The sequence below is a fragment of the Apteryx rowi genome, unplaced genomic scaffold (genome assembly GCF_003343035.1).
Source record: "Apteryx rowi isolate R43461 unplaced genomic scaffold, aptRow1 scaffold_638, whole genome shotgun sequence".
Lineage (NCBI taxonomy): Eukaryota > Metazoa > Chordata > Aves > Apterygiformes > Apterygidae > Apteryx > Apteryx rowi.
In genome coordinates this window covers 245,040-261,016 of record NW_020450914.1, presented here as the reverse complement: position 1 = coordinate 261,016, position 15,977 = coordinate 245,040, and the positions used below count along the sequence as shown (strand labels likewise).

At 39.8% G+C, this 15,977-nt stretch overlaps 1 protein-coding gene across 1 annotated transcript in view; it reads left to right on the top strand.

Moving 5' to 3' along the window:
* RORB (RAR related orphan receptor B) overlaps nucleotides 1-15,977 on the top strand; it is a 136,142-nt gene that overhangs the window by 93,683 nt on the left and 26,482 nt on the right. Inside the window, exons 2-4 of the mRNA XM_026084369.1 lie at nucleotides 5,517-5,602; nucleotides 10,022-10,163; nucleotides 13,286-13,687. Coding sequence (XP_025940154.1) covers nucleotides 5,517-5,602; nucleotides 10,022-10,163; nucleotides 13,286-13,687 — 630 coding nt within the window. The remainder of the gene's footprint in view (nucleotides 1-5,516; nucleotides 5,603-10,021; nucleotides 10,164-13,285; nucleotides 13,688-15,977) is intronic.

The window sequence follows — 15,977 nt, the reverse complement described above, 5'->3', positions numbered from 1 at the left end:
ACAGAAGAGGAGGGGAGAAAGAAAATGTGTCACCAAAAAACTTTCTGAGTGACATTGATTATGAACTAAAAAAAATTCAGTTAAGAGCATGGGGCCGTGAAGGAAATTAGACTTGCCAATTGTGCGAATTTATGGGGAAAACAATCTTTTTAATAGTAATCTATCACCCTGCTATTTTGAGTAATGATCTATCAGATTTCTGGATATCCAACAGCCAGGACTACCAGTTCCCTTGAAATCCTTGACAAATTGGCAGAGAACATGTACAGATCAAGTCTACTGTGTGTGGCCTGTGTGGCCAGTGAAACACATAGATATACAATAACTGCTGCATTTTGTGAATTTGTGTGTCTCTGCATGTCAGCAGTAGACTTGGCGTATTTGGGATTCATTGGCGTTGTTGCACATGCGCAGAGGGCCCTTGGCAGAACAGACCTGTCAGTGTTCACAGATCTTACAGAGTCCAGGGTGCACTCCCATAGCCGGGGTTGTATGTATGACCATGCAAAATGCTAAGGTTTTATGAAGCAGGTATTTTTCAGTGTGAATTTCATCATATCTGCTTATTTTAACAGCTCATTTAGGGTATGGCTGACAGCCAACATGTATCTACAGACACATTAATTAGCATTAGCTAGCATTAATTAGCTTGCTTAGATATTACTGATGTCGTGGCTCTCATTGCACGAGGTATAGCAGAGGCTGGAAAACCCGACTAGGATCCTTGATTGTATATTTTCAGATTATTAAATACAAATGCAAAGCAGCAGAAGTGTTGCTGTGCAGCCACAAAATGCCTAATCTAGTTGCAAAGGAAAGTAGAAACATCTAATTGGTGGCATAACTTATACCGGAAACTTCTACTGATGGTAACGTTCAGGGAAAAAAAAGAACTGTCCAATTCACAGAGGTCAGGATGAAATAGCAAAATCGGTAACTAAATAAAGAAAGCTGAGTACATTTAATTTGAAATTACTTAGGGATACAAACATGAAAATGAACAGGGCCAATCTACCAGCAGTTTTCTAAGAACTCCAGCTTAAGGGTGATGGGAATTCTTGGAAGGTGAAAGAGCTGCTTTTTTTCCCCATTGGTTCTCTGATTATCCTTGATGTTTCCAAGTACAATCTCTTCTGGATCACCAAATTAGAGAGAGGACTTCCCCTTCAAAGTTCATGTCCATTATACTTTACTCTACTCTTTTGATCAAGAACTAAATATTGAAAGCTTGAGATTTTTTCCCCCTTGGAACCAAAGATACAAGTCTGGAAGATTATAGTCCTGTCTCTACTGAATGAAGTTCCTCAGATGTTAAATTGGGATTATATAAAACGTGAGCTTTGCTTTTTTCTTGTCAGACAACATATGGCTTTGAGTGGCAGTCCTCGCCAATACACAATTGACACGTTAGCTGCCTTGTTGACTCTCATCTTTGTTTCAAGACAAATTTAGCAAGTTAAACTCTATATCTCTTTTCAATTTTTTTTCTAATTTCACTGATATAACAATTTTTGAAACCTGATTTTAGAATAATGAATTTTGTCTTGGTGAGTAAATTCTTTCCAAGCTTAGGAAAAAAAGATTCATCACACCTTTTTATTCCTCTTGAGGCAACATTTGAGAAAATAACTAATGCCTGGTTTGAAGATAGCTTTAAGTACATATTTCTTTTTTTCAGTGGTTCATTTCAAGTGTATTATATGACTTTGTATTTGCTTCTTCAGTAGAATTTCACTCTTCTTCCTTTTGTCCAGAGAGAGTGAATTAGGTTCCAGGTGGTGAAGGCAGCTACTGTGGATTATTATTATTATTATTATTATTATTATTAATAATATTTTTCATGTGCAATTAATTCATTTCCATTGCAGTATTCTGATTTTCAGGGTGCCATATAAACCTTTGGACAGTTACCAGCCCCAAAGAACTTTCAACTTAAGTATAAAATAAGAGATGAATACAGCAGAGAGATGGAACAATGCCATGGTACTGATAAAAGAACCATGGCATCACAACTGAGTAATCACAATGCACCAAGTATCCAAACATTATTACTTTTCTGTTAGATATCAGGATGATGGTGGTTTTGCAGAGTTTTATGGAGTGATACTCCTTAAGAAGGAGAAAAACTGAATGTGCTTGTTGAAAAATTGGGCAAATGGACAGTTGAGACGTGTTATTGCTAGAAAAGAGGCAGGAGTTATTATTCTGAATTGCATTATTAAATGGGTAAGAAGGAAAGTGGAAGGACTTTAAAAGTGAAGATAAGTAGTTTTGCTGTTATACACTTCCTCGTGTTTACTGGATTGGAATAAAATAAGTTCTTTTCCTGTGCTGCTGAAAGTTACCATTATGGCAACTCCACTATTAGTTCATTCCATTTTTACTTCAATATTCAGGAAACAGTACAGAGTGGATGCGTTTTGTACTTGTAAGGAGTTCAGAAGTAAGCTGCTTATTTTATAATACCTATAAAGAGAGGTAGAATATACAGTTCCCAAAACTGTTGGTTAAAGAGGAGAAGGGAGAAAGAAAGACAACAAATAATCCTTGGTGGCTGAACAAAGATGCAATGTGAAAAAGGTGTAGTAGCCCCTGACAATCATTAAATCTGCAAAAGAAACCTGGTACACTGGGTGTTAATTACAGTAATTCAAGATGTTTCTGAGAATACAGTGGCTTCTTTTTCATCTGGCCTGTACAATTAACGACTCAAGTTTTCTGTTATGAATCTTTAAATTGTTCTGCTGTCTTATGAACAAAAAGAAATGCCTAGGAGACAGTAACAGAGTCTACTTTTCCAAACTTCTTCAAATGCCTTTTTGTGTCCTAAAGATGCTGCCTTTTCTGTGTGTTCTCCAAAGAGCTGTGGCAGCAATTTGCTAGAGACCCTGTATTTACTARTTTATAAAATGGTTAGTTTTGAGTAAGGGTTTGAAATAACTGATGAGTTGTGGGCCTAAAGTGTTTATTTCATATTAATTGAAACCCAAAGCCTTAACATTTAGTGACCTGATCCACAAATATTTACCATTAGTGTAGTGCTTATAATCGCAAGTCACACATGGAATTATTGATTGCTCACAGTGACAAGTGCTGTGCTCAGTTCTGTGAGTGTTGCAGGATCAATTCCTCTGTCTCTGTTCCTATTGCAGTTACAGACTGTATATGCGAGTAAACCACGTTAAAAGTATTTTCTTATTGTTTTTATTTATTTTTTCCTCCTGTGTCTTCTCTTGTCCTGAGGATCCCCTCGTATTCCCACTGTAGTTCCTGCACTGACATCTGTCTTTGCGGCATGTCAACAGAAAGCAGCGCGTTGTCCCAGAGGCCAGCCTTGCTGCCTCCACATGGCTCTCGAGCATGGATCTGTGGGCAATTAGCTGAACTAGCCTCTCAAACATCAGTACCTGGAGGTGCATGTTTAAATGTTTTAATGACCTCAGTGGGGATAAGGCATGGGAAATTTTTAGCAAGATCAAACTGTAGAAGAGGCAAAATTGCCAAGGAACTGCAGCTTTCTTTCTGTAAAGATTTTCCCCCAATTTTATGAAGATATCATGCCAAGATGGCTAATGTTCTGGATATGAACTTTCTTAAGTGCGAAGACATCCGAGATTTTGGTCCTGGGCCTTCTCCATCTAAAACATATTAGCAACAAATTACAGTCTTCTAAAATTCAGCCTAATCATGTTGGATTGGGAGCAATTTAAAAGCTGGTTTGCTTGCCTAAACTAGTGCTAGCCTTGCTTAAAAACGTTCTTGATCAGCGATAACATCTCAGGAAACTGAGCTCACGGTGGCAAGCTAAAGTTTTTCCGGACATCCACAAATCTCTCTTTTCCCTGGCTCTTTTGGGTATGGTGTCCCAGGGTAATAGTTACTTGAGTTTCCAGAGAATAGGGGCCACCAGTGTTCACCTTATGGAGCTTACTGTAAATCCGTAGCCCACATAATTACCGTGGAGTGGGGAAGGCACTGCACCTCCCAAGGGGACGTGCGATGCCTCTGCAGGATAGTGCTMTGAGTTTTGGTCCTTCAACCTCATGTTGGTAGGAAGATTACTCATAGAAAACTCTTGTCTTCTACTAGGAGTGATAAATGATAACTATAGGTTTAAACTGGGCAAAATACAGATCATGCCATTATATTGCCACAGCATTCATTGTAGAAGTGTGCTTAGGGCTTAGCTTACAATGTGCAGTCATTTTTAAGTAAGTTTTTTCCAGCATTTATGACCCCTTTAAGTGACCATAGATTTGAAATGGAATGCTGTTTTGGGGATCAGCATGTAAAATATAATCTTGTTTCCTAGTCTGCCAATCCCTTTTGGAGTTGTACATGTCCAACCAGCATACTAAGAGTTAGCAGTCCTTGTACTCAGGGTAGCCCAAATGCACAAGCTCTCAGCTGTACTACTCAGGGATATGAACTGGTGCTACTGCTGCCCTGGGTATGCGGGAAAGCTGTCTTACCAGCTATAACAGTTGTCATCTAGTAGGATGAGAATTACAGAGAGGCTTGGATCCCACACAGGAAAACAATGAATGGGAGTCAAAGTAGGTTTTGCATTTCTTCTCCTCAGCATGTCCTCCTAGAATAAGACACAGTCTTTCCCTACATATCAGAGCATGTTCTCTTACAGTGCAGACGAGAAAAATGTATTCAGAATTCAAAGTTCAGCTGAGGGAAGCAAATAGGTATGTTAGCAAAAGAAAAAAAAATTGGAAGATATGTGGAATATATTTTCCTGCTATGAATTAAATGACCATTTTGTTTGTAAAAAGATCTGAACATATCCCTATTTAAACATCTTCAGATAATGCCTGCCACTGAATCTCTGATTGCTTTCTGAATCATTTGTCTAGCCCCAGAATCCCAAAGCATAGGCACTGGATACTWAATCTCAGCTTATGGTCCTTGCTTACCTCTAAATTAGTGCTGAAACAAATGGCTTGAAGAGAAGAGGTTAAGTAGTCATTTTAAAACCCATTTATGTTAGTGGAATTTGTRTCTTGGTCTGTCTTGAAGCCATAATTTGAAGGATGTGAAAGCTTCATCATCTTTAATGCTGTGAAAAATGCATCGAAACATACTGTGTAATTCTACCTCAGCAAAATAAAGAGTAAAGTCGTGAATATTTGAAAAGTGTAAACAAGAACAATCTAGATAATTATTTAGGATCCCTAATGACTGTCATTAGCAATAATGATGATGAAATTTACAAGTAAAAACAAAAGAGAAGAATACAAGGAAAAACTTGCTAATCATGAGATAGCTTAAACTGTTGAAGAGAGTTTTGCGGGGAATGGTAGAAACTACATAATGTGAAGCAATTAAAACTCTTCTAAACAAAGCATTCAGAAACATGTAATACAATACAAAGCAGTTTTACATTGTCAGGAGGATGAACAGTTTACCTACTGTATAACTCTAATTTTTATGATCTTCATTTGAGGAAGAAAGAAATGAAATAGAATTGGGTACTCAAAACAGATGTCTTGTTTGGTTTTTTTCAGCGCAAATTGAAGTGATACCATGCAAAATTTGTGGAGATAAGTCCTCTGGAATACACTATGGAGTCATCACATGTGAAGGCTGCAAGGTATGAGATTTTAATACAGCACAGTCATCAGCATCTGCATTAGCCTCAGGCATATGTGCGTAATAATACGCTGTGACACTCTTTCAAACAAGGGGAGCCAAAGACTGTAAAGCCTGCTGCTGATGTAGATGTGTTTCATGTCTAATTTTACTAGTTGCTTTCCTTTTTCATCAAATAGTCTTTAGAATTGCCTCCTTGTTTGAAACATGACTTAATCGCATCTGATGCAGTATAAGTGCTGATACAGAGGCTGGCAAACGTAAGTCATACATGTTCTACCTTAAATCAGCTTCAGAGCTGGATTTGTTCTCTTGTTTACTACACAATCCGTACAGCATTAAAAGTTGGTGCAGTATCTCAGTTCAGGATMTTAAAAGCTTACAGGTGTCTGGTCGTATTTTATCCCCTTTGTATTCTCTACAAGCCAAACTCATATCTCCAAAGGAAAAAATGCCTCACATTATGAGTAGTGTAAAAAGATCCTTTACCTTCCTTCTTTTAAGCTCCAGCATAGGAGAATTGTTGGGAATTGGAGGTAAAAACACCCTTCATGCTGCTTCATCGTGTTAGCCCGGCCATGGGCTCAAATCAGCTCCAGTCAGACCCCCAAGCCAACTGAAGGAAGGCCTCAGTTTGCAATTTTAAAAAGGCTCTGTGGTGAGCTTATCTAAGGAATTATTTCATTACTGATGGAAATCCAGAATTTTACACTGCACACGTCAGTAATTCCACTTCGAGTTTAAATGTGAAGTTGCAAAGGTGGTGGGGGAGCACCTCTGATTTCTTCTATATGCARAGTCACCAGCTGGTACATTTAAGGGTAGATGCATCTTTGGAGAGTGAAATGGCAAGTCTGTATTTGCTTAATGCTTTACAAAATTTTAAAACATCTGAAAAATCTGAAAATTTGAATGCACCCATTGCTGAAAGAAAGAGTTTAATTTAATGCCAATGCATTGAGAAGCAATACATTGCCAAAGATCAGATCCTCCTTTCAGAAACGCTAAGAATTGTAACGGAAACATCTCTCATTGTGACACTGTCTTATTGTGACGCTGGACTGGAAATAAGCATCTTTTTATGATGATCACACAAAACAGGATTAGACTAATTGATCTGATACTTCAAAATTGGCACAAAAACAACAGGAGAAAAACTCTTTAAGCAGAAAAGGAGCTTCTTGTCTCTGTACCCAGCCTACACAGAGCAGTCAGGGGTAGAGTCTCCCGTAGATGTGATTAGTGTTAATGCTGGCCCTTGTGTGTGCTTCGAGAGGAGACGATACCTCTCAGCTCTGTATGTGGATTGCTTATTGAGATAAAGAGCTCCTCTTCCACTTACAGCAGTTTTAACCCTATTGTTTTTGTGCCAGTTTGCAGTATCAGATCAATTAGTCAGATCTTGTTTTGTGAGCTTGTCGTGAAAAAAAGATGTCAGTTTTCACATCAGGTCCAATGGGAGGCATTTCAGTTTGTCAAAGGTATCTCTTAAGGTAAGCGCTGTCTCGGGCAGCATAAATCAGCTCCTCATTGTCCAACAATTAAATAACTATTTGCTCAGTTTGCATACTAATAACAGCTCATTTCTGGCTCCTTTTGTCTGAAAGCATTAGAAATCTCAATTAATTAAGAGGGAGAGTGCACGTGGAAGAAAGAGGAGAGACCAGCCCCACAAACGCGCACTCACATTGAGCCCCTCACCARACTGCTGCGGTGTTTCAGGACCCGCCATCTGAGCACTGTGCTGCTGGTGGTGGTGCGACAGACTTCAAAGGGCACGAAATCCTTTCGCTCGGTGTCTCTGTGTTAGCTATGCCACTGCAAATGCAGGTGCTAAGTGCTGAACAGGCATCACAAACACCACTGCTGTTCTGGGCTGTGTGCCTGGATGTGCTGAGTAACGTGCTGAGGCCCTTGAATAAAATGGTGCTTCTGCCACTGTCTGCGCTGGAAGGGTGAAACCTGAAGACAGGTTTCCACCTCATGTGTCTCGGCGGCACCTGCTTTCCTGGGAGGCCTCTTATCATCCCTCCTGCCTCCCCACACAGCAAAATGTTTGGTAGCACTACTTTGTGTAGTAACTCAGACGTGTGCGACCATTTCCATTTTCAGACTGGCTGACAGTGATGGATAAAGTGAATCATTCAAGATGCAGACAGACTTGTTGTCAGTGTTGGGAATATTGGGAGACCTGTCTTTATATCTTGCTCCTCAGTAATGAATTGCCTCATCCTTCCCCAAAGGGGAATTATTCTCTGTAAATATAGCCTTTATTATTTAAAGATCCCCTAAACATGATATAAAGTGATGCTCTATAACTTGTAGTAAAACATTTAGATCTTATGGGGGAGCAAAAGAGTACAAAAATCTTCCTGGAAAAATAAATTGCCTGTTGTAGGTTAACATTTTAATGGAACTCTTGATTTTTTTCTAAGAGGGACAAAGAATAAACAAGTAAACTCTTGTGAGATGAAATCAACATTATTGGGGGGAAAATAACAATATAGGATAAAGCACAGTCAATGCTAGAGTGTTATTTGGTGTTATTTTAACTTCATTTAGTTCATTTGTTCTCTCAAATCCTTGTTCACAGAAGAGCTGCTAAAATCTAAACTGGAAAATCCTACTTATGTAAAAAACAAAATTGACTGTAAAGTTCAGGAAATAGATGAGAAATGTCCTACAATTAGCATCCATTTATCCTTAAATTAAACTCCCCCTACAGCTTCAGCAGAGTTTTGATCAAGCACGATCAGATAAATCACCACCAGATTTTGCCTAATAGTTCCCCTAAAGAACATCCGTGTTTCCCAAAGTGCATATAATGCAACTTAAATTAATTCTTAGATATATTATAATCACTGATAAATCCAGCACAGGGTGGATGAAGTGAGTCTCTTTACTCATGACTTAATGAACTAGCAACACCAGTGTCCTTAGTCCTGTCCATCACTCTTGACACCCCATGCCATTCATATGCAGTTCACTAAGACTTCAGCAAACCTTCACATGCTACCTTTTGCAGATGAATTGAGCCTTGTTACAACATAGCCCAATAGTTTCCCCACTGTCATTCCCCCAAAACGCACAGCTCTTGCAACTTTCATGTCTTATTATTAATATCTCTCATGAGATAACACAGTTTTTTCCTGCTAAATGGAATCAGCTCTTGCTTTTGGATTCAGGGCAGTTTACAAACCAGCCTAGAAAGGCACAACCGCTTTTGTGCCACCGTGTAACTTCGTGTCACTAGTGTAACAGTGCAGTAATGACACTTTCTACTCTTTTTCTCTTCATGACTTCCTGCAGTTGCTAAGCTATCCTTCATCTTTCCTACTACACAACTGTGCAGTTACCTGCTTCTAAAGTGGCTAAGTTTGCCAGCGAACTTCCTTTCTTTGTTTCTCTCTCTGCCTCTCTCTGGACTTGCTGTTCTTTCTGTGCTTTATTTTACAGGAAAGAAGACTATCAGATAAAACTCTCTCTCTGTCTCTCATCCTCATCCCCTGGTTTCATTGCTCTTGTCACCTCTGTCACTGCATGTCATTTATACCATAACACTGCCTCTTGGCGTCATTCCTAGTGGTTAGGAGCTCATGAGGCCCTTAGGTATGAGTTAATAATCTAGTTATAGCCCACTGATCTTTAGTTAAATTGCCCAACAACTGACCAGGAAAACCTTGCAGGAGCTAGAATAACTACCAAATTTTAAATAAGTAAAATGAATAATGATATATTCCATGGACATATAAAATGTCATTACTTTCTCATGGTAGTGACTAAAGGTGTTGCTTTCTCCTTTGCATGTGAGCTTTACTTGATACAGTCATTAAACCCTAGTGCTTTTGTGGATGCTTGAATTTGAATTACTTTTCACTCCTAAAGTGTCTCTCCAGATAAGATCAACATTTGCCAGGTTAAACTAAGCAGCAGACTTCACCTTCTAACGCTATGCATAGCCAGTGTTGGTTTTACTGTCTCTTTCCTTTAAGAAAGAAAATAGTGAGAACAAATACTTTTGTCATCTGTTTACAAACACAGATGTGTTTGTCCTCTGTTAGGAAGAAGCATTAGATGATACATGGTGGTTCTTATGAGATAGGCATGTATTTTGTAACTCTATTGCTTGCCTTTTAACAAAGTAATAATTATATTCCTTACAGAATAATGCACAAATCTCCTGGCTAATAGTGAAAGTTCTTTAATTTCATCATGCAAGGAAAGGCTAGAGCATCTGCAAAGCTGTAGCATAAATGAAATTGCACTAAATAAGAGTTTACTGAAGTCATTTACATGGTTCTCTGTGTGTGTGTGTGTGTGTGTGTGTACGCACATGTGCATGTGCACATACATGTACATGGTAATTCTCTCTCTCTCTCTCTCTCTCTCTCTCTTTCTCACTCTCGCTCTTTGTCCCTAGGGATTCTTTCGGCGGAGTCAGCAGAACAATGCCTCTTACTCCTGCCCAAGGCAGAGAAACTGTTTAATTGACAGAACCAACAGAAATCGTTGCCAACACTGCCGGCTGCAGAAGTGTCTTGCCCTGGGAATGTCTCGAGATGGTAAGGAGTCAGATCCCTGCTTCATGCCTCAGTCCTTTGAAACTCTTTTCATTGCTGCCTGACTTAAACTACCTACAGATTTCTGGAAGGAGAGAGAGGAGAAGGAGTAATGCACATACTGCGAGGCAGAGCTTTGCCATTCAGTTAACAAAAGGAGCGTGTTTTCATGGACTGGGGTGGGGAGAATAGCAAAATGGAGAGCAGTATGAGTTTGAAATGGAAGGAGTCAGAAATGAAATGTGTTGTCCTGATCAAAAGCACATAAGGGTCACCTCTGGAGAGACAGATTCATATTGCGGTTTAGACAACCTCTTATATTAGTGACATTAAATATTGATGTATGAAAGCATCCCTTTCCTTGAAATCTCCAAAAGTCTGTGACAGTAAATAGGCAGTTTAAAAACAAAAGCACATCTTGATCGTATTAGGGTTTTTTGTTTGTTTTATTCAGAGCACTTGGCTGAACATTTTGCATTATAAGAGAGACATTTCTTTCACCTATATTTTGTCACCTGCCCCTGTCTAGGTCTACACTTCATAGGTTAGTACTGAAAATGGAAACTATACCATGTGAAACTTCAGAGGGGAGCTCAATGGTATATAGAATGGTGGTACCCTTTGGTCCTGGGAGACCTCAGACCCACTTTCCTACCTGTGGTGCGACCAGCTGTGACCAGCAGGCCTCAAACATGAGCCAGACCAGACCTGGTCTGCAGGGCACCTTGGAGATGCCATGCAAAGCTCGAGCAAAGTTGCCTATGTCCTACCTGCCCCAGGCACCACTGCTACTGTAGGAGGTTTCCAGATCACAGCAAGGTTTTAAATTGTCACCAAGTAGCAGAAGAAAATGTCATACTTTTGAAGGCAGGTTATATTAATTTGGATTTCCTGGCAGTGACATTCTGTCTTAAAAAGTATACACAAAATGTGTCATTGGAAATTAATGTTCATTGAGGGATAAGTTGCATAAAGCACTATGAAGTTTTGTTCATTAGACGGTTAACAGTTTATAAACTTGTTTTAAATTTGCCTTCTAATAGGTCTTTTCCCACCTCAGTATGTCCTATAGTTCTTTGAAACACGTTGCTAGATCTCTTCAGTCTGGGAGGGGTCTTACAGTCTAGCTTTTAATCCACGAATTCCTTTTGGTCCTATCGTGCAGCATACTTGATGCCTTAGCTCCTGCCTCTGCCCAAAGGAGATTAAAGTAGTAAAATTCCAGTAATTCATCAGCATGATGTGCTTTCTCCCTAGAAGTAGTGTCTCCCAAGGATTTGAGGTATCACAGGGACAATTTTATGTGACTGACAGCGCTGTCTTCTCAACCTGTAATTCAGGGACTGCTGCCTGCAGACAAAGAGTGATTCTTCTGACAGCATCTCCTTCTTCTCTCATTGTTTATGTGAGGGTGCTTATACTTAACAATATTGAGGTCTCTCACAAGTTTAAAACAACCTTTATGGATTTTTTTAACAGAGAAATTGAATGTGAATTTTACCTCTCAGCCATAAAACAGATTCATTTTTATCATGCGGAGGCAGGATGCTAATTGACAGCAGCTGGAGAATCCAATTAATGAATATATAATGAGAATAAACAGTGGGTGTTTGTTTTTATTACTCAAGCCCTAAAATTAAAGAAAATATGCAGTTGTATTTTTCAAAATAAAGTCATTGTATACTGTCCATAAGAGTGTGAAATGCATTGAGGACAGATTCCAGAGGCGGTCTACATGTTTGTATAAGGTAGCTTGCAGCCAGTGTGAAGGGGACAGTAAGTTGATGTTGATAGCAAGAGAAAAAAGTTCTTAGAGTGAAGCACTGCAAACAAATCAAAGGGGCAGCCATTCTCCTTGATGGTTTTACACTCCTTTTTGATATTATTCTCTTCCTTTTCTGTTCTCTTCCCTGGAGAAGAGTTTCATGTCCTTCCACGTGTAGGGCTTGGACTCTTCTGGAGGTTTATAGGTGAACAATGGGTTAGCRAAAATGGGAACCAAGCCCACCTTGTGCTACTATTTCTGATGATTCTGAATTGATCTCAATTTACAAATTGACTAGAAATACTCAGCATTGGAAAATACTCCTTCGTGTATAAAAATGAGTGTTTCCTGTTTGTTTTGTAACTATATTTCAAAGAGAAAGTCCTGTTATCTGTGCTCTGATAAACTCTTCTAGATATATCCTTAGCTGAAGGATCTCACTTGTTCTAGAGCAAAATAAGCTATCTTTCATCTGAGATCCCAAGGTCTGGTCTAATAGAAAGCCAGAATTTGAAGACACATAGGGGGGAAAAAGATAATCAGGTGTGATCCCCTATATATTCAGGTGGTAGATTCACTCCTCATAATTCTGCAGCAGTTAACCTGTTGTTTTTGAAAACTTCAATGTTGATGTAATGMACCCTGTTCCTGGGGATAGTGGTTAGCACGCTGATGTTTTCCTCCCTTTCTCATCAGAGGGAATACMTGGATTTTGCGCATGGAAATTATGTAAATTGTTTGTGTAAATCCCTGAGTCTTGCCTCTGTGAAAAAAATGACATTCATTTGTGTTGTTTGCCTTCACATGTGTTATTTTCCTCCAGGTTCTAACTCTAACCTGTAACGTTAAAAAAAAAAAAAAAAGTATGAAGATAACACCCCATTGAAAGGATGCGATAAAAAGGTTTTAGGGCTTGTTTTCATCCAGAGTACTAATCCTGTTAGTGAAGTTTAAAGGTTTGTGGAAAGTTGATAAATCACATAGGATGTGAAACTAAAGACTGTACATTTCCTATAGCTCTGGGTTGTTGTATGGTGAACACAGAGACAAGAGAAAAGATGCAGGTCTTTTTAACACTCACAGTAGGAAGTAAGTTACTTGACTGAGGCCCTTCCTGCCAAAAGGGAGTTGTTGTTGTCACCTTGTAAATGCAAGCACTCGATATTGTTCCATTTGTGAGATGCATATGGTGTAAAGCTATGCATCTTCTCTCATTTCCACAGAAAAAGATAAATTTCTGCAGCAAAAGCAATGTTAAAAGTAAATATCGGAAAGCAATGGGGGTATGGGGAATTAAGAGAGAAAGAGAGAGAGAGAGAGAGAGAGAGAACAATGGTTTGCATTGTGTTTTGCCTTTCAGCTGTGAAATTTGGAAGAATGTCCAAAAAGCAGAGGGATAGCCTGTACGCTGAAGTGCAGAAGCACCAGCAGCGACTGCAGGAGCAGCGGCAGCAGCAGAGCGGCGAGGCCGAAGCCCTTGCCAGGGTTTATAGCAACAGCATCAGCAACGGCTTGAGCAACCTGAATAATGAAACCGGCGGCGCTTACTCCAACGGGCACGTCATCGACCTGCCGAAGTCTGAGGGTTATTATAACGTGGATTCTGCCCAGCCTTCCCCGGATCAGTCTGGGTTAGACATGACTGGAATCAAACAGATAAAGCAGGAACCTATCTATGACCTCGCTTCTGTACCAAACTTGTTTACCTATAGCTCTTTCAACAATGGGCAATTAGCTCCGGGGATATCCATGACTGAAATAGGTAAGGACATTTCGTATTCCTCCAGTGTTCAATTTGCAGCTTGTAATGGATATATATAAATTAGATTACAGTGTCATCTTTATTAAAACATTACACAGGCATTCTGTATGCCATTGTACAGTAATTATATATGCACATAGATATGTATGTGTACACACACACAGAGGAACTAAAGGAAAGAAAATCAGTGTGGCAGTAATTAGTATAGTATGGAGGCAATTCACAGGCCAGGCTAGCTTTTTTGTGTTTTTTTTGTTTGTTTTTTACCAAAATCTGCAAGTTATTCAGTTTCTTAAACCTAGCACTTCATGTGTTGTTTATGAAATGGAAACACCAAAGCAGGTGATGAATCAATCAGAACCAAGTGATAATTAGCAGTGGGGAGCTTGTTACAAATGAGCTTGTTACTAGGACGGATAAATGATCTCTTCAACCAGCCTCCCATATTCTTGTCAACACCCAGAATCCCACCAGCAGCTCATTCTGGGGTATTTATTGCATAAAGCACCAGCTTCCCTACTTCTGTGTGGGGGTGTACATTCAGAGTAAGTTCACTGATCTCATGAGATGCACAAACAAGATTGAGGTGAACATAGTCATGTAGCCCTGCTCAATGGCTAGAATGTCTTGGAGAAGCATCTCAGGCATCTGTCCTGTAATTTCTTTCTTGAAAAGCAGCAAAGAGACCTCTCTGTGAGATGWGAGAGTTTGAAAGGCCAGTTAGAGATCATTCCCTAGGGAAGGTTTCTGTTCAGCTAATGGCTCTAGTCCTACTGCTCCAACCCAACAGGAAGCAGTGCTTTCTGTTGTAAAGAAATAACATGAAAGAAGTTTGGCATCCTAATTAGGTACTTCCCACCTCAGCAAGTGATGAATGCTGAGTCAGTTGTGGTTGAGAATATAATTAAAGGGTAATACTTCTTTAATTGGGTTTAATTAAAAAGAAAGAAGAAGAAGAAGGAAAAAATATATATGTTGTTCAACAGCACCCATAACAAATGAATTAACGTCACATTACAAAAAAACTCTAGAGCTCTGGCCTGGCCATGCTGCCTTGTGTATGCAAAAAAAGAAAATACCAAGAAGTGTAAATGCGTGCATGCACTCAGACCATCTGAGGGCCCTGGGTGGAGATGTGTGGGCCAGGGGTGATAATGCTACAGATGCTCTCAGTGGGTGTTACAGAAAGGGTGGGTGTAGTAGTTAATGTCTGATAAGAACTACAGGTGCAGCTAGGTGTGTATTTGCTCCCATGTGTGCTCATGTGCAGGAAGGTGTGTGACAAACTGCACACCGTACTTACAAACAGCAGAGGAGAAAATTATGCTTTTCTGGCACTCTGTTCAGTTGGGCATGGTTACTGGGCATGTTTGGCCTGGGCTGCTCTCCAGTGATCTCCTACGCCTGCCGTGTAGTAGTGTGGGAGGTTAGTAAGGAACATCTTTACCTTCCCTCTCGGCTCTGATGACTGGGACCATCACTCACACATGGCTTGTGCAAACCTCAGTCTGGGAATAGTGTTTTTAGTACGCAGAAACAGCTGAGAGACAATTTAAACAGCCACAAACAGAGACMATCACCCCTTCTCAGCTATTAGTTGCTGGAGTTTCCCCATAGGTCATTACCCATGCTTGTGTCAAAGAGACCTGAAGCTGTCCTGAAAGCTGTTTTCCTAGTGCACCCTGCTCCCAAAGGGAAATGTTCCCAGAGACAGTCRGAGGAGGCACCTGGAAATATGACAGTTCAGACAGTCCCTGAATTTGGGTTTATGCTCAGTTACAGAAGTGAGCCCAACAGTGGGAATATAGCCGTGGGACTATAGCTTTAGGAGCCAAAGGATCCCACCGAAGTCAATGGGATCTTTTGATTTATGGAGCTTTAGGGCAGGCCTGAACTTTTTTCCCACTTCCTTTGGAAATTGGAACTGGGCTCCTAAATTGTTAGGATTTTACCCAAATTCTCTTCTATGTCGTTTATGACACCCGTAGCAGAGAGGTAAGGCTGTTAGTGAGAGATAAGGTAGTAAAACAGATCAACTGACATAACTGAAAAAAACGGATGAGAAGTACCATAAAATATTGGGATTAGTGCACAGCTGAATGATATTTTCAGTGTTTAAAAACAAACAGCCTTTTAATGCTGCATTGGATTGTTGGAGCTTCTGTAAAACTGCGGTCTCTGAGTCAAAACAGGAAAACTCAAAAGCGCTTGTATTCGTTGATTTCATATTACAATGTGCTTAAATTTTACTGTAGCATTGCATCCCACTCACTCCAGTGAGATTTAGGAA